Below are 21,058 nucleotides of genomic sequence, written 5' to 3'. Positions count from 1 at the left end.
AGAATTTGAGAGAAATACGATTTTTGTGATTATGGAATATTTCTGGGATCAACACCTTACATGTCGCATTTATATTTTTGTTCAGTATATATTTGCTACCGTTGTCCTACCAAGAATACCTGACGTACACAAACACAGTTAGGGGTCAGCGTGAGGCCACAGACCACAGGGCTTCCAGGAAGCAGCAGCAGAAAGATCCCAAATGGCACCCTATTCCCTATTTCCAATAGTGCTATGATCAGAGGTAGTGCACTATATAGGAGATAGGGTGCCATATGGGACACAGGCACAGGCAGTACACCCAGTGTGATGCTGTTAATTAGGCTTAAGCCAGGTTGTTTATGTAATCATGGATGGGGTGGAGGTGGGTGGGAGGCAGGATGCAGGATGAAATTACTCTGGGTGCAATTAGATTCTTGAACTCAACTGGCAGGTGAGGATTAGAGGGACAGTGATTGAAAGGGGGGGGGTTGAAGAGAGACTGAGAGGGAGACAGAGAGATTGGGGCAAAGATAAACAACCCAGCAAACCGGCAACTTTCCCAGAACATTAGCTAACATTCCATGAAGTTCTAGTTCATCCCAAAATAATGTTTATGATTTTTAAAAATAAGTTTTTCTCCCAATTTGTATTTTTCAAATGAAATATCCTTGAAAAATATCCTCAACATTGTGTACAAAATCTGTAACAACCAACACAGAACATCCCCCCCAAAATCTTTAGCAATCAACACAGAACATTCCCCCCCAAAATATATAACAACCAACACAGAACATTCCCCCCCAAAATCTATAACAACCAACACAGAACATTCCCCCCAAAATTGATTCTGTGAAAGTTTAAACATTTCTTAGGTTGTGGCAAAAACTGAAAAAACACAGTCCTGTTGATGATTATGCAATGTTTGTATAAAACATTCACCTGGTGTTACAAGAACGTTCCCAGAACACATTTCTTCTGTTCTTTTAAAGGTTCCCTAACATTGTGGGGGTATAACAAGAGGTAGGTTTGCAAGAATGTTGATAGACCAGCCTTTCTGGAGTTCTTTAAAAAAAGGTCCCCAGAACATTTAATTAGGTTGTTGGAAAAGTGTGGATATTCATACAATGTTTAAGGTAGGTTGCGTAGGACATTCCCCTAATGTTGCAATAATATTTTTTAAATATTCACTAAGGTTGCGCAAAACATTACCACAATGTTGCATAATGTTCCACATTTTCCAAATTTTGTCCACGACGTTCATAGCAAATAAATAATATTACATTGATGTTGACGCAATATACAGTCGTGGCCAAAAGTTTTGAGAATGACACAAATATACATTTTCACAAAGTCTTCTGCCTCAGTATCTTCAGATATTTTTGTCAGATGTTACTATGGAATACTGAAGTATAATTACAAGCATTTCATAAGTGTCAACGGCTTTTATTGACAATTACATGAAGTTGATGCAAAGAGTCAATATTTGCAGTATTGACCCTTCTTTTTCAAGACCTCTGCAATCTGCCCTGGCATGCTGTCAATTAACTTCTGGGCCACACCCTGACTGATGGCAGCCCATTCTTGCATAATCAATGCTTGGAGTTTGTCAGAATTTGTGGGGTTTTGTCTGTCCACCTGCCTCTTGAGGATTGACCACAAGTTCTCAATGGGATTAAGGTCTGGCCATGGACCCAAAACATCAATGTTATGTTCCCCGAGCCACTTAGTTATCACTTTTGCCTTATGGCAAGGTGCTCCATCATGCTGGAAAAGGCATAGTTCGTCACCAAAATGTTCCTGGATGGTTGGGAGAAGTTGCTCATAACATTCGGAGGATGTGTTGATACCGTTATTTATTCATGGCTGTGTTCTTAGGCAAAAATGTGAGTGAGCCCACTCACTTGGCTGGGAAGCAACCCAACACATGAATGGTCTCAGGATGCTTTACTGTTGGCATGACACAGGACTTATGTGTAGTCATCCTTATACATAGTAAAGCACTGGCTTTCACCTTGTCTTCTACAGACATGCTGTTTTTTCCGGATGCCCCAAACAATCGGAAAGGGGATTCATCAGAGAAAATGACTTCACCCCAGTCCTCAGCAGTCCAATCCCTGTACCTTTTGCAGAATATCAGTCTGTCCCTGATGTTTTTCTGGCTGTGTGCTTAGGGTCGTTGTCCTGTTGGAAGGTGAACCTTCAACCCAGTCTGGGGTCCTGAGCACTCTGGAGCAGGTTTTCATCAAAGATCTCTCTTTACTTTGTGCCGTTCATCTTTCCCCTCGATCCTGACTAGTCTCCCAACTAAAAACATCCCCCCCAGCATGACGCTGCCACCACCATGCTTCACCTTAGGGATGATGCCATGTGTCTTCTGTATCACCTTCAAATGTGAATTGACATTCAAACGGGAGAGAAACATAATGGGGATGTATTCCAATGCGCTTTAAGGAGCTGTACATACTGAGAATGTTGTGGTAATAATAATAGTAGTCAAACTTAAATATAAAATGTTCTTGAAATGTTCTGAGGACCTCCAAGACAGGGTCATAGTTATTTTCTGTATTGTTTAGTTTCCTTACAGAACTGTTCGTTTTCCTCTTTGTTATTTTTGTTCAAGTGTTCTGATTTAAATAGATATCATGAACACGTATACCACGCTGCGCTTTGGTCCAGTCATTTACAGGAAGAGGATCGTAACAGCAAGTTTTGTGCTTTGCGAACCTATCACTTGTAATGTACCCACACTGTTCCCACAACCTAATTCACTTTTCTGGGAACCTTTAAAGAACTCAGACAGGTTATTCTGTGAACATTCTTGCAACATCAAAGGACTGTTTTGTGTAGCCTGATACAAACACTATCTGAATGTAAGCATAACTGGACAGTTTTAGTGTTTTGGGAACCTCTTATCATATCCCCACAATGTTCCCAGAAACCTAATGAAACATTCTGATCACCTTTTAAAGAACCGGTTAAATGTGTTCTTAGGAAAGTTTTTCTAGCATCAGGTGAATGTCTTATTCAAACATTCTATAATCATCAGCACGACTGGACAGCTTTTGTGTTATGAGAACATTTGCCGCGACCTAACAAATGTTCTGGGGACTTTCACAGAACCAATTTTGGTTTGCTGGGAATAGACAGAGAGCACACCTAGAAGAGAGAAACCAGACAGGGGTCCTGAGCAGGAGCAGGTTTTTCAAAGACCTGGTGACTTTGTCTTCATCTTTCCCCTCGATCCTGACTAGGTCCCAGGTGGATAGAACTCCCCCCCCACATTGAAGGTGCCACCACCATGCTTCATAATGATGCCATGTGTCTTCTGTAGGGGAAAAAATTGACATTAAAACACATTCAAATCATAATGGGGATTTTCCAATGCGCTAAAACATGCACAGCGATGTTTAAAAAATAGTAGTCAAACTTGGGTCATAAAATTCTTGAAATGTTCTGAGGACACCAAACAGGGTCATGTTATTTTCTGTATTGAGTTAACATGAACAGAATAAGAAACCCTCATTTTCGTTCTGTTTGTTTTCCTCTTTGTTATTTTTGTTCAAGTGTTCTGATTTAAATAGATATCATGAAATGAATACCCCCTTTGAGTAATGAAATGATCGTAACAGGTATTTTGTCTCACCTGTACATGAATGTACCCACACTGTTCCCACAGATCTAATTTTTTCTGGGAACTTTGAACCTACGTAGGTGGAACATTCTTGAAAATCAAATGGGAGTTTTGTGTGAGGTGATACAGGGCACTATCTGAATGTAGCATTTCTCCATTTTAGTGTTTTGGGAAAAGCTTATCAAGCCAGCCAACTTTAGCCAGTTAACTGATGGTGAAACATTCTTCCGTTTTGAAAGAAGCATTCCAATGCGTTCTTAGGAAATTTCTAGCATCAGAGAGAAACTTATTCAAACATTTATAATCCCAGGACACACTGGACAGTCTGGAGAGCCATTTGCCGCGACCTAACAAACACCCACAGTAGAACTTCCATTAATTTAGCGAGAGGTTACAAGACAGGCCACTATACACACACAATGAGAGCAGAGCAGAAGCTACGCATTCAACCCTCACCTTGAACCTGCCTGCGGATCTCCTTGGTGAAATCCATCCAGGTCTGTGGAGCAGAAGTAGGACAATCAGGGAAAAAAACAAGGACTCAAGACGCTGCACCTTTTTAAAAATGAACATCAAACACTGGGAAGAAACCAGGATACCTTGTCAGTCGTACAACACTGGGAGGAAACCAGGATACCTTGTCAGTTGTACAACACTGGGAGGAAACCAGGATATCTAGTCAGTTGCACAACACTGGGATGAAACCAGGATACCTTGTCAGTTGTACAACATTGGGAGGAAACCAGATATCTTGTCAGTTGCACAACACTAGGTGGAGCAGAAAATGAAAGGATATCTTGTCAGTTGTACAACAGTGGGAGGAAACCAGGATATCTAGTCAGTTGTACAACACTGGGAGGAAACCAGGATATCTAGTCAGTTGTACAACACTGGGAGGAAACCAGGATACCTTGTCAGTTGTACAACACTGGGAGGAAACCAGGATACCTTGTCAGTTGTACAACACTGGGAGGAAAACCAGGATACCTTGTCAGTTGTACAACACTGGGAGGAAAGAGGATACCAAGTCAGTTGCACAACACTGGGAGGAAACCAGGATACCTTGTCAGTCGTACAACACTGGGAACCTGCCAGGATACCTTGGTGAAAACACTGGGAGGAAACCAGGATACCTTGTCAGTCGTACAACACTGGGAGGAAACCAGGATACCTTGTCAGTCGTACAACACTGGGAGGAAACCAGGATATCTAGTCAGTTGTACAACACTGGGAGGAAACCAGGATACCTTGTCAGTTGTACAACACTGGGAGGAAACCAGGATACCTTGTCAGTCGTACAACACTGGGAGGAAACCAGGATACCTTGTCAGTTGTACAACACTGGGAGGAAACCAGGATATCTAGTCAGTTGTACAACACTGGGAGGAAACCAGGATACCTTGTCAGTCGTACAACACTGGGAGGAAACCAGGATACCTTGTCAGTTGTACAACACTGGGAGGAAACCAGGATATCTAGTCAGTTGTACAACACTGGGAGGAAACCAGGATACCTTGTCAGTTGTACAACACTGGGAGGAAACCAGGATACCTTGTCAGTTGTACAACACTGGGAGGAAACCAGGATACCTTGTCAGTCGTACAACACTGGGAGGAAACCAGGATATCTAGTCAGTTGTACAACACTGGGAGGAAACCAGGATATCTAGTCAGTTGTACAACACTGGGAGGAAACCAGGATACCTTGTCAGTCGTACAACACTGGGAGGAAACCAGGATACCTTGTCAGTCGTACAACACTGGGAGGAAACCAGGATACCTTGTCAGTTGTACAACACTGGGAGGAAACCAGGATATCTAGTCAGTTGTACAACACTGGGAGGAAACCAGGATACCTTGTCAGTCGTACAACACTGGGAGGAAACCAGGATACCTTGTCAGTTGTACAACACTGGGAGGAAACCAGGATATCTAGTCAGTTGTACAACACTGGGAGGAAACCAGGATACCTTGTCAGTTGTACAACACTGGGAGGAAACCAGGATACCTTGTCAGTTGTACAACACTGGGAGGAAACCAGGATACCTTGTCAGTCGTACAACACTGGGAGGAAACCAGGATATCTAGTCAGTTGTACAACACTGGGAGGAAACCAGGATATCTAGTCAGTTGTACAACACTGGGAGGAAACCAGGATACCTTGTCAGTTGTACAACACTGGGAGGAAACCAGGATACCTTGTCAGTTATACAACACTGGGAGGAAACCAGGATATCTAGTCAGTTGTACAACACTGGGAGGAAACCAGGATACCTAGTCAGTTGTACAACACTGGGAGGAAACCAGGATACCTTGTCAGTTGTACAACACTGGGAGGAAACCAGGATACCTTGTCAGTTGTACAACACTGGGAGGAAACCAGGATACCTAGTCAGTTGTACAACACTGGGAGGAAACCAGGATACCTAGTCAGTTGTACAACACTGGGAGGAAACCAGGATACCTTGTCAGTTGTACAACACTGGGAGGAAACCAGGATACCTTGTCAGTTGTACAACACTGGGAGGAAACCAGGAGGAAAGAGGAGACACCTAGTCAGTTGTACAACTGAATGTCTTCAACTGAAATGTTTCTTCCACATTTAACCCAACCCCTCTGAATTAGAGAGGTACGTTTATCCGTAATTTTACCAGGAAAGTTGACTGGGAAAGCATTCGCATTTACAGCAACAACCTGGGGTTACAGTAACAGGAGTGGGATGAATGAGCCAATTGCAATTGGGGATAATTAGGTGACCATGGTGGTTTGAGGGCCAGATTGGGAATTTAGCTAGGACACCGGGGTTAACACCCCGACTCTTACAATAAGTGCCATGGGAGCTTTAATTACCTCATAGAGTCAGGACACCCTACACAGGGCAGTGTCACAATTCACTGCCCTGGGGTATTGGGATATCTGTTCCACTGGATGTCATAAGGTGAATTCACCAATTTGTAAGTCGCTCTGGATAAGAGCGTCTGCCAAATGACTTAAATGTAATGGTAAAATTTTTTAGAACAGAGGAAAGAGTGCCTCCTACTGGCCCTCCAACACCACTTCCAGCAGCATCTGGTCTCCCATCCAGAGACTGACCAGGACCAACCCTGCTTAGCTTCAGAAGCAAGCCAGCAGTGGTATGCAGGGTGGTATGCTGCTGTCCAAGTATCTTTGTGGGAATGGACAGGTACAGGTGTGATCACACCAGTAATATTAGTAAGTTTAATAACAGACAAACATTAGTTAAAGTGCAGAACATTATCTCAGAGCTACTGACCTTCATGGAGGGCGACTCCCAGATGGCCAGGCCGTAGTAGTCTCTCTCCAGCAGGTTGAGGTGGTCACACACCTTGGTGAACAGCTCCACACCTTTGGCATGTTTCTACAGGCAGGAGAGATATTTCACAGAGAGCCATAATAAACCAGTCTGTGTGATAGGCATGTTTTCTAAAGGCCAGACACAAACACAGGGAGAAGAAATAGCTACAGACACACACAAAAAGCCAGTAATTAACTGTGTGAGACATATGTGTCCCAAATGGCACCCTATTCCCTATATAGTGCACTACTTTTGACCAGGTCCTATGTAGGGAATAGGGTGTCAATTGGGACGTATCCATTAACTGTAGGTTCCTAATACAGTAGAACATTAATTAGGAGAGAGGAAGCTCAGGGACCTTCCTGTAGCATGCTGTTAGTTAGGCTGCTGCTGACCAATGACAAAAACATTGTCTGAGTAGTGGTGGAAGATCGTTTTATTCAATACTGGATGTATTCCTAGCCTGGAGATCCCAGGGATGGTTGTGCTGTCTTGCCAAATCATATGGAATTGTCATGCCAAACAGCCCTGCCAAACAGCCCTGTCAACCAGCCAAGTCAACGAGCCCTGTCAACCAGCCAAGTCAACCAGCCCTGTCAACCAGCCAAGTCAAACAGCCCTGTCAACCAGCCAAGTCAACCAGCCATGTCAACCAGCCAAGTCAACCAGCCTTGTCAACCAGCCAAGTCAACCAGCCTTGTCAACCAGCCAAGTAACACAGCCCTGTCAACCAGCCAAGTCAAACAGCCCTGTCAACCAGCCAAGTCAACCAGCTCTGCCAACCAGCCAAGTCAAACAGCCCTGTCAACCAGCCCTGTCAACCAGCCCTGTCAACCAGGCCTGTCAACCAGCCCTGTCAACCAGCCTTGTCAACCAGCCCTGTCAACCAGCCCTGTCAAACATGACGATTCCATGAGATTTGTCTAGACAGCACAAACCATCCTGGATCTCCCAGGCTATGTATCCCAGGTGTCCAACGAGAATAAAGGAATGATTTGGAAATATTGGGCCTTACATCCAGCTCACACTCAAACAGAGTGTCGTCCAGCAGAGTAACTTTAATTTGCATGATCAAGGGTCGACGGGGAGGCTTAGGAGGTTGAGCGTCTTCCTCTGTTGTCTTCTCTACTCCCTCTTTCTCTCCTTCTCCCTCAGGCTCCTCCTCCTCTTTCTCCTTCCCCCGGGCACCGTCCTCTTCTCTTTTCTCCTTATCTGTCTCTCCCTCCTCTTCCTCAGAGTCTTTCTCGGGGTCTTCCTTCTGGTCTACCTGGACAAGCTGGAGGAAAAAGACACAAGACACATTTTAAACACAATCAATGTTATATTTATATCCAAAAACGCATACATTGACACATGACAAAAACATCCTTGCTTATAGATACACAGAACAAACAGCTAATCTTGACAAAGGACACAGACATGATATTGATGAGTCACTGTAGTCTACATCTATATATTGGTAAACTGGTCTATACCTGCAGTGTCCAGTCAGTGAACACGTTACAACCACACGCCTGGAGGCATTGACGAATCCTCAGCTCAAACACACAAGTTAATAGTCAGGTCAACCGCTCTGGTTCTGCATCTCTACACTTCACTACAGGTGAACTAAACAAAGGCTTTGTCACACACACACACACACACACACACGTCAATGAATAACTAAAGCATCACTACAGCAAAAAGTAAAGTAAATGACTGTAGACACCGATGGAAGGAGTAAGGTCTTAAAAGTACTGCTGTTCAGAGAGAGGAAGGGAACTAGTGGAACTGGGACAGCCAGCCAGCCAGTCATCCAGCCAGTCAGCCAGCCAGTTAGCCAGTTAGCCAGCCAGTCAGCCAGCCAGCCAGCCAGTTAGCCAGCCAGTCATCCAGCCAGTCAGCCAGCCAGTCATCCAGCCAGTCAGCCAGCCAGTCATCCAGCCAGTCAGCCAGCCAGTCATCCAGCCAGTCATCCAGCCAGTCAGCCAGCCAGCCAGTTAGCCAGTTAGCCAGCCAGTTAGCCAGCCAGTCATCCAGCCAGTCAGCCAGCAGTCATCCAGCCAGTCAGCCAGCCAGTTAGCCAGCCAGTCATCCAGCCAGTCAGCCAGCCAGTCATCCAGCCAGTCATCCAGCCAGTCAGCCAGCCAGTTAGCCAGCCAGTCAGCCAGCCAGTTAGCCGGCCAGTCATCCAGCCAGTTAGCCAGCCAGTCATCCAGCCAGTTAGCCAGCCAGTCATCCAGCCAGTTAGCCAGTCAGCCAGCTAGCCAGTTAGCCAGCCAGTTAGCCAGTCAGCCAGCCAGTCATCCAGCCAGTCAGCCAGTCATCCAGCCAGTTAGCCAGTCAGCCAGCCAGTTAGCCAGTTATCCAGCCAGCCAGGCAGCCAGGTCAGGGGGCACTGCTCTTAGGTTACTGCCTGAAACCCTTGTTGTATCCCAAATGGCTCCCTCTTACCTATATAGTGCATTACTTTTGACCAGGGCCAATAGAGCTCTGGTCAAAATTAGTGCACTATGTAGAGAATAGGGAGTCATTTGGCATGTACAATAGAGGATATGGAGTCATTTGGCATGTACAATAGAGGATATGGAGTCATTTGGCATGTACAATAGAGGATATGGAGTCATTTGGCATGTACAATAGAGTTATATGGAGTACTAATCTTCACAGTACTTAACAGTACTAATCTTCACAGTCATTTCACAGTACTTAACAGTACTAATCTTCACATATAACAGTACTAATTTCACAGTACTAATCTTCACAGTACTAATCTTCACAGTACTAATTTCACAGTACTAATCTTCACAGTACTTAACAGTACTAATCTTCACAGTACTAATCTTCACAGTACTTAACAGTACTAATCTTCACAGTACTAATCTTCACAGTACTTAACACGCTGATGTTCTTCAGGAAAAGAGTCAAATCACCACTTTGACTCTTATTAATGCCTTATTGCAGGACACGCACACACACACACACACACACACACACACACACACACACACACACACACACACACACACACACACACACACACACACACACACACACACACACACACACACACACACACACAGCTATGTACTACGGTGTGGTGGTTAGGATCTCACCTGCGCCTCGTTGCTGCTGAGTGAGTGCAGGTCAAGGTTCTGATCACCCTCGATCTTGAGCTCTGGCTCACAGTCAGCGATGGGCGCCTTGGGCTCTTCCCCGTCCCCTCCTTTCTCCCCCTTCTCTCCCCCGTCCTCCTCGCACTGGGAACGCCTCTTCAGGAAGGAGGAGAAGAGGCGCGAGAGGCCGCGGCCGGCTGAGGTGCGCCGGCGGGGTCTCAGCTGCACCTCCTCCTGGGGAGAGGAGAACGAGGGCGAGCCAGTGCTCTGTGGCGAGGTGGCGGGGCTGGTGGCGGCCTGGGACTCAGAGGGTCCGTGGTCAGGAGGCGTGGCCTGATGCTGCTCCGCCTCCTGCTGGCTGGGCTTCTTCTGATGCTGGCTCTCTGTCGCCTCGTCTGTTGTCATGGCAATAGCTGAATGGGAAAAACCAACCAGAGAATATAGCTGCTAGCAGCAATGCCAGGGTTCAAGCTGTGGGTCTATTGTGCAACCATCAGGACAAATTGGACACATCCCCCTAGGATGAGCTACCAATGTACTCCTTACCACACTTGCCAAATATCAGAACTTAACATCGAACAGATCATGCAATTAGCTTTTGATGTATTTTGAACCATTTTCAAATTATGTTGACAACTTTAAACGTCTCCTTCTCCATAACTGTTGGACCGATTGACACCAAATTTGGTATATATATATATATATATAACATCGATGTACAAGTCTTCAAATGCAAGACTCAAGCTCAAACAATATGGCCACTATGAGCCAATGAGCTTGCGTGAATGGTTTTCCCTGTCCAACTGCGCCACCATGCGGCTAAACAGAACCTTAACAGTTTAGCTAGACTCATATCCCTGTGCCAAATTTCCTCACTCTGAGTCGAACCGATCAACAGATATAAACATGCATCCGTTTTTGCGCCACCATGTGGTCGAGCTGAATGTGCTGGCATTTGTTGAGTCTTGACCGTGTTTGGAACATGTGTGCCAAGTTGTTACAATACAATAATCAGTGTCTGATTTATCTACATTTATGTGTCAGACCACGCCCACATGAATGCTTATTGGTCAGTTGTTTGACATACTAGAGTGGAAAATATAGTGTTGAGAGGCCTCCAGAAAAGCCATATATCAAATTCTGTGCAGATCGGTCATTCGGTGCATTTGAAGTGTGGCGGAAAATCCATTAAGGCGGACCTCACGGGTTCTTGAGGCAAATGTGTTCCTTGTGAAGAGACGGATGAGACCAAGTTTCACGACTCTACATCACACGTGGTGAGGGGCGTGAGCTTTCAAAGAGTGCATTTTCAATCACTTGTTAGAGAACCACCAGTGCACCACTGGCATAGTTGGCATTGAATCGCATGGAAGGAATTGCCTAATAATGATGAACCCCAAGAAATACAATAGGGCTTCACTGCTTGAACCCATAACAATTATTTGGTTGGGTAGTTTACCTGGGATTGGATCCCATGTTATTACATTGTTCACAACATTGTCATTAGTTCCTATTGAGCCTATTTACACAGGGTCATTAAAGCTGCTGATTCTGCTCTTCCTGATTCAATACGGTGCAGATGGTGTGGGGGGGGGGGGAGAAACAACACACAGAGAGACAGAGAGGGAGACAGAAAGAGACAGAGAGGGAGACAGAAAGAGACAGAGAGAGAGAGAGAGAGAGAGCAAGACAGAGAGAGAGAGAGAGAGCAAGACAGAGACAGAGAGAGAGAGAGAGAGCAAGACAGAGAGAGAGACAGACAGAGACAGAGAGAGAGAGAGAGAGAGAGAGAGCAAGACAGAGAGAGAGACAGACAGAGACATACTAAAACTCTTTAACATCATCCTTAGCTCTGGCATCTTCCCCAATATTTGGAACCAAGGACTGATCACCCCAATCCACAAAAATGGAGACAAATTTGACCCCAATAACTACCGTGGAATATGCGTCAACAGTAACCTTGGGAAAATCCTCTGCATTATCATTAACAGCAGACTCGTACACTTCCTCAATGAAAACAATGTACTGAGCAAATGTCAAATTGGCTTTTTACCAAATTACCGTACAACAGACCATGTATTCACCCTGCACACCCTAATTGACAACCAAACAAACCAAAACAAAGGCAAAGTCTTCTCATGCTTTGTTGATTTCAAAAAGCCTTCGACTCAATTTGGCATGAGGGTCTGCTATACAAACTGATGGAAAGTGGTGTTGGGGGTAAAACATACGACATCATAAAATCCATGTACACAAACAACAAGTGTGCGGTTAAAATTGGCAAAAAACACACACATTTCTTCACACAGGGTCGTGGGGTTAGACAGGGATGCAGCTTAAGCCCCACCCTCTTCAACATATATATCAACGAACTGGCGCGGGCACTAGAAAAGTCTGCAGCACCCGGCCTCACCCTACTAGAATCTGAAGTCAAATGTCTGCTGTTTGCTGATGATCTGGTGCTTCTGTCACCAACCAAGGAGGGCCTACAGCAGCACCTAGATCTTATGCACAGATTCTGTCAGACCTGGGCCCTGACAGTAAATCTCAGTAAGACCAAAATAATGGTGTTCCAAAAAAGGTCCAGTCACCAGGACCACAAATACAAATTCCATCTAGACACTGTTGCCCTAGAGCACACAAAAAACTATACATACCTTGGCCTAAACATCAGCTCCACAGGTAACTTCCACAAAGCTGTGAACGATCTGAGAGACAAGGCAAGAAGGGCATTCTATGCCATCAAAAGGAACATAAATTTCAACATACCAATTAGGATTTGGCTAAAAATACTTGAATCAGTCATAGAGCCCATTGCCCTTTATGGTTGTGAGGTCTGGGGTCCGCTCACCAACCAAGACTTCACAAAATGGGACAAACACCAAATTGAGACTCTGCACGCAGAATTCTGCAAAAATATCCTCAGTGTACAACGTAGAACACCAAATAATGCATGCAGAGCAGAATTAGGCCGATACCCACTAATTATCAAAATCCAGAAAAGAGCAGTTAAATTCTATAACCACCTAAAAGGAAGCGATTCCCAAACCTTCCACAACAAAGCCATCACCTACAGAGAGATGAACCTGGAGAAGAGTCCCTAAGCAAGCTGGTCCTGGGGCTCTGTTCACAAACACACCCTACAGAGCCCCATGACAGCAGCACAATTAGACCCAACCAAATCATGAGAAAACAAAAAGATAATTACTTGACACATTGGAAAGAATTAACAAAAAAACAGAGCAAACTAGAATGCTATTTGGCCCTACACAGAGAGTACACAGCGGCAGAATACCTGACCACTGTGACTGACCCAAAATTAAGGAAAGCTTTGACTATGTACAGACTCAGCGAGCATAGCCTTGCTATTGAGAAAGGCCGCCGTAGGCAGACATGGCTCTCAAGGGAAGACAGGCTATGTGCTCACTGCCCACAAAATGAGGTGGAAACTGAGCTGCACTTCCTAACCTCCTGCCCAATGTATGACCATATTAGAGAGACATATTTCCCTCAGATTACACAGATCCACAAAGAATTCGAAAACAAATCCAATTTTGAAAACTCCCATATCTACTGGGTGAAATTCCACAGTGTGCCATCAGAGCAGCAAGATTTGTGACCTGTTGCCACGAGAAAAGGGCAACCAGTGAAGAACACGCACCATTGTAAATACAACACATATCTATGCTTATTTATTTTATCTTGTGTCCTTTACCATTTGCACATTGTAAAAACACTGTATATATATATAATATGACATTTGTAATGTCTTTATTGTTTTGAAACTTCTGTATGTGTGATGTCTACTGTTAATTTTTATTGTTTATTTCACTTTATATATTATATACCTTACTTGCTTTGGCAATGTTAACATATGTTTCCCATGCCAATAAAGCCCCTTGAATTGAATTGAATTGAATTGACAGAGAGAGAGAGAGAGAGCAAGACAGAGAGAGAGAGAGAGCAAGACAGAGACAGAGAGAGAGAGCAAGACAGAGACAGAGAGAGAGAGCAAGACAGAGACAGAGAGAGAGAGCAAGACAGAGACAGAGAGAGAGAGCAAGACAGAGACAGAGAGAGAGAGCAAGACAGAGAGAGAGCAAGACAGAGACAGAGAGAGAGAGCAAGACAGAGACAGAGAGAGAGAGCAAGACAGAGACAGAAAGAGAGAGCAAGACAGAGAGAGAGCAAGACAGAGACAGAGAGAGAGCAAGACAGAGACAGAGAGAGAGAGCAAGACAGAGACAGAGAGAGAGAGCAAGACAGAGAGAGAGCAAGACAGACAGAGAGAGAGCAAGACAGAGACAGAGAGCAAGACAGAGACAGAGAGAGAGAGCAAGACAGAGAGAGAGCAAGACAGAGAGAGAGAGAGCAAGACAGAGAGAGAGAGAGAGAGAGAGAGAGAGAGAGAGCAAGACAGAGACAGAGAGAGAGAGACAGAGAGAGAGAGACAGAGAGCGAGCAAGACAGAGAGAGAGAGAGAGCAAGACAGAGAGAGAGAAAGACAGAGAGAGAGAGCAAGACAAGACAGAGAGACAGAGAGAGCAAGACAGAGAGATGGAGAGAGAGCGAGACAGAGAGATGGAGAGAGAGCGAGACAGAGAGACGGAGAGAGAGCGAGACAGAGAGAGAGAGAGAGAGCGCAAGACAGAGAGAGAGAGAGAGCAAGACAGAGACAGAGAGAGAGAGCAAGACAGAGACAGAGAGAGAGAGCAAGACAGAGAGAGAGCAAGACAGAGACAGAGAGAGAGCAAGACAGAGAGAGAGAGCAAGACAGAGAGAGAGAGAGCAAGACAGAGAGAGAGAGAGAGAGAGAGAGAGAGAGAGCAAGACAGAGACAGAGAGAGAGAGACAGAGAGAGAGAGACAGAGAGCGAGCAAGACAGAGAGAGAGAGAGAGAGAGCAAGACAGAGAGAGAGAAAGACAGAGAGAGAGAGCAAGACAAGACAGAGAGACAGAGAGAGCAAGACAGAGAGATGGAGAGAGAGCGAGACAGAGAGATGGAGAGAGAGCGAGACAGAGAGACGGAGAGAGAGCGAGACAGAGAGAGAGCAAGACAGAGAGAGAGAGAGAGACAGAGAGAGAGAGAGAAAGAGAGCAAGACAGAGACAGAGAGCGACGGAGAGAGCGCGAGCCAGAGCGAGAGAGAGAGAGAGAGACAGAGACAAAGAGAGAGAGAGAGAGAGAAAAAGTGAGAGTTTAAGCAAGAGAGAGATGAGTGAGAATACAGAGAGAGACTAACAGAGAGAAAGAGAGAGACCACTTCTGCAATCTTATTGGCTCTTTAACAAAGAATAAAGAGCAAAAACATATACAGGATCAAATACAAATCTTAGAATCAACTATTAAAGAATACCAGAAGCCACTGGATTCTCCAATTACCTTGAATGAGCTACAGGACAAAATAAAACCCTCTCACCCAAAAATACATGTGGTGTTGATGGTATCCTTAATGAAATTATCAAATATACAGACAACAAATTCCAATTGGCGATACTAAAACTTTTTAACATCATCCTTAGCTCTGGCACCTTTCCCAATATTTGGAACCAAGGACTGATCACACCAATCCACAAAAGTGGAGACAAATTTGACCCCAATAACTACCGTGGGATATGCGTCAACAGCAACCTTGGGAAAATCCTCTGCATTATCATTAACAGCAAACTCGTACATTTCCTCAATGAAAACAATGTGCTGAGTAAATGTCAAATTGGCTTTGTACCAAATTACCGTACAACAGACCATGTGTTCACCCTGCAGACCCTAATTGACAACCAAACAACCCAAAACAAAGAAAACTCTTCTCATGCTTTGTTGATTAAAAAAAAATCTTCGACTCAATTTGGCATGAGGGTCTGCTATACAAATTGATGGAAAGTGGTGTTGGGGGTAAAACACACAACATTATAAAATCCATGTACACAAACAACAAGTGTGCGGTTAAAATTGGCAAAAAAACACAGGTACTTTCCACAGGTCCGTGGGGTGAGACAGAGATGCAGCTTAAGCCCCACCCTCTTCAACATATATATCAATGAATGGGCGGGGGCACCAGAACAGTCTGCAGCACCCGGCCTCACCCTACTAGAATCCTCACCCTACTAGAATCCTCACCCTACTAGAATCCTCATCCTACTAGATTCCTCACCCTACTAGAATCCTCGCCCTACTAGAATCCTCACCCTACTAGAATCCTCACCCTACTAGAACCCTACTAGAATCCTCACCCTACTAGAATCCTCACCCTACGAGAATCCTCACCCTACTAGAATCCTCACCCTACTAGAATCCTCACCCTACAAGAACCCTACTAGAATCCTCACCCTACTAGAATCCTCACCCTACTAGAATCCTCACCCTACTAGAACCCTACTAGAATCCTCACCCTACGATAATCCTCACCCTACTAGAACCCTACTAGAATCCTCACCCTACTAGAATCCTCACCCTACTAGAATCCTCACCCTACTAGAACCCTACTAGAATCCTCAACCTACTAGAATCCTCACCCTACTAGAATCCTCACCCTACTAGAACCCTACTAGAATCCTCACCCTACTAGAATCCTCACCCTACTAGAATCCTCACCCTACTAGAATCTTCACCCTACTAGAACCCTACTAGAATCCTCACCCTACGAGAATCCTCACCCTACTAGAATCCTCACCCTACTAGAACCCTCACCCTACTAGAACCCTCACCCTACTAGAACCCTCACCCTACTAGAATCCTCACCCTACTAGAACCCTACTAGAATCCTTACCCTACTAGAACCCTACTAGAATCCTCACCCTACTAGAATCCTCACCCCACTAGAACCCCTACTAGAATCCTCACCCAACTAGAATCCTCACCCTACTAGAATCTTCACCCTACTAGAATCCTCACCCTACTAGAACCCTACTAGAATCCTCAACCTACTAGAATCCACACCCTACTAGAACCCTATTAGAGGTCAATTGTCTACTGTTTTCTGATGATATGGTGCTTCACCAACCAAGGAGGGCCTACAGCAGCACCTAGCTCTTCTGCACAGATTCTGCCAGACCTGGACCCTAACAGTAAATCTCAGTAAGACCAAAAATAATGGTGTTCCATAAAAGGTCCAGTCGCCAGGACCACAAATACAAATTCCATCTAGACACCGTTGCCATAGAGCACACAAAACCCATACATACCTTGGCCTAAACATCAGCACCACAGGAAACTTCCACAAAGCTGTGAACAATCTGAGAGACAAGGCAAGCAGGGCATTCTATGCCATCAAAAGGAACATAAAATGCAAGATACCAATTAGGATCTGGCTAAAAATACTTGAATCAGTCATAGAGTCCATTGCCCTTTATGGTTGTGAGGTCTGGGGTCCGCTCACCAACCAAGATTTCACAAAATGGGACAAACACTAAAATTGAAACTCTGCATGCAGAATTCTGCAAAAATATCCTCCGTGTACAACGTAGAACACCAAATAATGCATGCAGAGCAGAGTTAGGCCGATACCCAGTAATGATCAAAATCCAGAAAAGAGCCGTTCAATTCTACAACCACCTAAAAGGAAGCGATTCCCAAACCTTCCATAACAAAGCCATCACCTACAGAGAGATGAACCTGGAAAAGAGTCCCCTAAGCAAGCTGGTCCTGGGGCTCTGTTCACCAAAACAAACAGACCCCACAGAGCCCCAGGACAGAAGCACAATTAGACCCAACCAAATCATGAGAAAAAAAAAGATAATTACTTGACACATTGGAAAGAATTAACAAAAAAACAGAGCAAACTAGAATGCTATTTGGCCTTAAACAGAGAGTACAGTGTCAGAATACCTGACCACTGTGACGGACCCAAAATTAAGGAAAGCTTTGACTATGTACTCAGTGAGCATAGCCTTGCTATTGAGAAAGGCCGCCGTAGGCAGACATGGCTCTCAAGAGAAGACAGGCTATGTGCACACTGCCCACAAAATGAGGTGGAAACTGAGCTGCACTTCCTAACCTCCTTCCCAATGTATGACCATATTAGAGACACATATTTCCCTCAGATTACACAGATCCACAAAGAATTCGAAAACAAACCCAATTTTGATAAACTCCCATATCTACTGGGTGAAATTCCACAGTGTGCCATCAGAGCAGCAAGATTTGTGACCTGTTACCACAAGAAAAGGGCAACCAGTGAAGAACAAACACCATTATAAATACAACCCATATGTATGCTTATTTATTTTCCCTTGTGTACTTTAACCATTTGTACATTGTTATAACACTGTATATATACATAATCAGGGGTGGCAGGGTAGCCTAGTGGTTAGAGCGTTGGACTAGTAACCGAAAGGTTGCAAGTTCAAACCCCCAAGCTGACAAGGTACAAATCTGTCATTCTGCCCCTGAACAGGCAGTTAACCCACTGTTCCTAGGCCGTCATTGAAAATAAGAATTTGTTCTTAACTGACTTGCCTTGTAAAAAAAAATGACATTTGTAATGTCTTTATTGTTTTGAAACTTCTGTATGTGTAATATTTATTTTTATTGTTTATTTCCCTTTTGTATATTTTCTACCTCACTTGTTAACACATTTCCCATGCCAATAAAGCCCCTTGAATTGAGAGACAGACAGGAGAGAGAACAGACAGAGAGAGAGAACAGAGAGAGAGAGAGAGAGAGAGAGAACAGACAGAGAGAGAGCACAGAGAGAGAACAGAGAGAGAGAGAGAACACAGAGAGAGAGAGAGAGAGAGAGAGAGAGAGAGAGAGAACAGAGAGAGAACAGAGAGAACAGAGAGAGAACAGAGAGAGAACAGAGAGAGAGAGAGAGAACAGAGAGAGAGAGAACAGAGAGAGAGAGAGAACAGAGAGAGAGAGAGAGAGAACAGAGAGAGAGAGAGAGAACAGAGAGAGAGAGAGAACAGAGAGAGAGAGAACAGAGAGAGAGAGAGAGAGAACAGAGAGAAAGAGAACAGAGAGAGAGAGAACAGAGAGAGAGAGAGAGAACAGAGAGAGAGAGAGAGAGAACAGAGAGAGAGAGAGAACAGAGAGAGAGAGAGAGAGAGAGAGAGAACAGAGAGAGAGAGAGAGAGAACAGAGAGAAAGAGAACAGAGAGAGAGAGAGAACAGAGAGAGAGAACAGAGAGAGAGAACAGAGTGAGAGAGACAGACAGAGACAGACAGAGACAGACATGACTATGTACAGACTCAGTGAGCATAGCCTTGCTATTGAGAAAGGCCGCCGTAGGCAGACATGGCTCTCAAGAGAAGACAGGCTATGTGCACACTGCCCACAAAATGAGGTGGAAACTGAGCTGCACTTCCTAACCTCCTGCCCAATGTATGACCATATTAGAGAGACATATTCGAAAACAAATCCAATATCCCATATCTACTGGGTGAACTCCCATATCTACTGGGTGAAATTCCACAGTGTGCCATTAAAGCAGCAATATTTGTGACCTGTTGCCACGAGAAAAGGGCAACCAGTGAAGAACACGCACCAATCTATGCTTATTTATTTTATCTTGTGTCCTTTACCATTTGTACATTGTTAAAACACTGTATATATATATATATATATATATATATACATATATATATATATATAATATGACATTTGTAATGTCTTTATTGTTTTGAAACTTCTGTATGTGTGATGTCTACTGTTAATTATTATTGTTTATTTCACTTTATATATTATCTACCTCACTTGCTTTGGCAATGTTAACACATGTTTCCCATGCCAATAAAGCCCTTGAATTGAATTGAATTGACAGACAGACAGACAGACAGACAGACAGACAGACAGACAGACAGACAGACAGACAGACAGACAGACAGACAAAAATACAAAGAGAAAGATACAGAGACAACAGACACGGAGAGAGAAAAAGAGAGAGAGAGATAGACAGACAGAGACAGACAGACAGACAGAGCACAGAGAATGGCTGAGCCAAGCAACACTACACTGTTCAGCTAAGCCTCGGCAGCAGAGCTGTAGGACAACTGCAGAGTCTAAGCTCCCATTGCTCCATAATCATCAGTTTAAACATAGATAGTTTATCATGGATGATGACGATAGCTAACCCCTTAGGTGGCTGTTAGATCTAGACCTAAAATCTTAAACCTTACAGAGGTAGTTTTGCATTAAATCCCAGGCAGCCATTTATGCTACACATGCCCAGGGAGAGTTGAGAGGAGTGAGAGAAGAGGTAGCCATTCATATTATATTAACAGTTTTATCATTGATATTATATTTGTTATCATGGAGTGGACTTTTACAGCCACCCCCCCCCCCTTTAAATTGTATAGATTGGGTCAAATGATTCGGGGAGCCTTCCACAAGCTTCCCACAATAAATTGGGTGAATTTTGGCCCCTTCCTCCTGACAGAGTTGGTGTAACCGAGTCAGGTTTATGGGCCTCCTTGCTTGCACACACTTTTTCAGATCTGCCCACAAATTTTCTATTGGATTGAAGTCAGGGCTTTGTGATGGCCACTCCAATACCTTGACTTTGTTGTCCTTAAGCCATTTTGCCACAACTTTGGAAGTATGCTTGGGGTCATTTTCCATTTGGAAGACCCATTTACGTCCAAGCTTTAACTTCCTGACTGATGTCTTGAGATGTTGCTTCAATATATCCACATAATTTTCCTACCTCATGATGCCATCTATTTTGTGAAGTGCACCAGTCCCTCCTGCAGCAAAGCACACCCACAACATGATGTTGCCACCCCCATGCTTCACGGTTGGGATGGTGTTCTTCGGCTTGCAAGCCTCCCCCGTTTTCCTCCAAACATAACGATGATCATTATGGCCAAACAGTTATATTGTTGTTTCATCAGACCAGAGGACATTTCTCCAAAAAGTACCATCTTTGTCCCCATGTACAGTTGCAAACCGTAGTCTGGCTTTTTTATGGCAGTTTTAGAGCAGTGGCTTCTTCCTTGCTGAGCGGCCTTTCAGGTTATGTCGATATAGGACTAATTTTACTGTGGATATAGATACTTTCGTACCTGTTTCCTCCAGCATCTTCACAAGGTCCTTTGC

The 21,058-nt window shown here is 44.4% G+C and overlaps 1 protein-coding gene across 1 annotated transcript in view; it reads right to left on the bottom strand.

Annotated features, from left to right (window-relative positions):
• The window catches only part of LOC135551638 (protein 4.1-like), a 131,598-nt gene that overhangs the window by 87,488 nt on the left and 23,052 nt on the right, over positions 1-21,058 (bottom strand). The window contains exons 2-6 of the mRNA XM_064982822.1: positions 10,024-10,436; positions 7,944-8,204; positions 6,887-6,991; positions 4,070-4,112; positions 111-119 (exon numbers count right to left, since the gene is read on the bottom strand). Of these exons, the coding sequence (XP_064838894.1) occupies positions 111-119; positions 4,070-4,112; positions 6,887-6,991; positions 7,944-8,204; positions 10,024-10,428 (823 nt within the window). The 5' untranslated portion in view covers positions 10,429-10,436. The remainder of the gene's footprint in view (positions 1-110; positions 120-4,069; positions 4,113-6,886; positions 6,992-7,943; positions 8,205-10,023; positions 10,437-21,058) is intronic.

The sequence above is a fragment of the Oncorhynchus masou genome, chromosome 13, assembly GCF_036934945.1.
Source record: "Oncorhynchus masou masou isolate Uvic2021 chromosome 13, UVic_Omas_1.1, whole genome shotgun sequence".
Classification (NCBI taxonomy): Eukaryota; Metazoa; Chordata; class Actinopteri; order Salmoniformes; family Salmonidae; genus Oncorhynchus; species Oncorhynchus masou.
The sequence above is the reverse complement of the archived record's forward strand: the minus strand, read 5'-3'. Positions and strand labels throughout refer to the sequence as shown.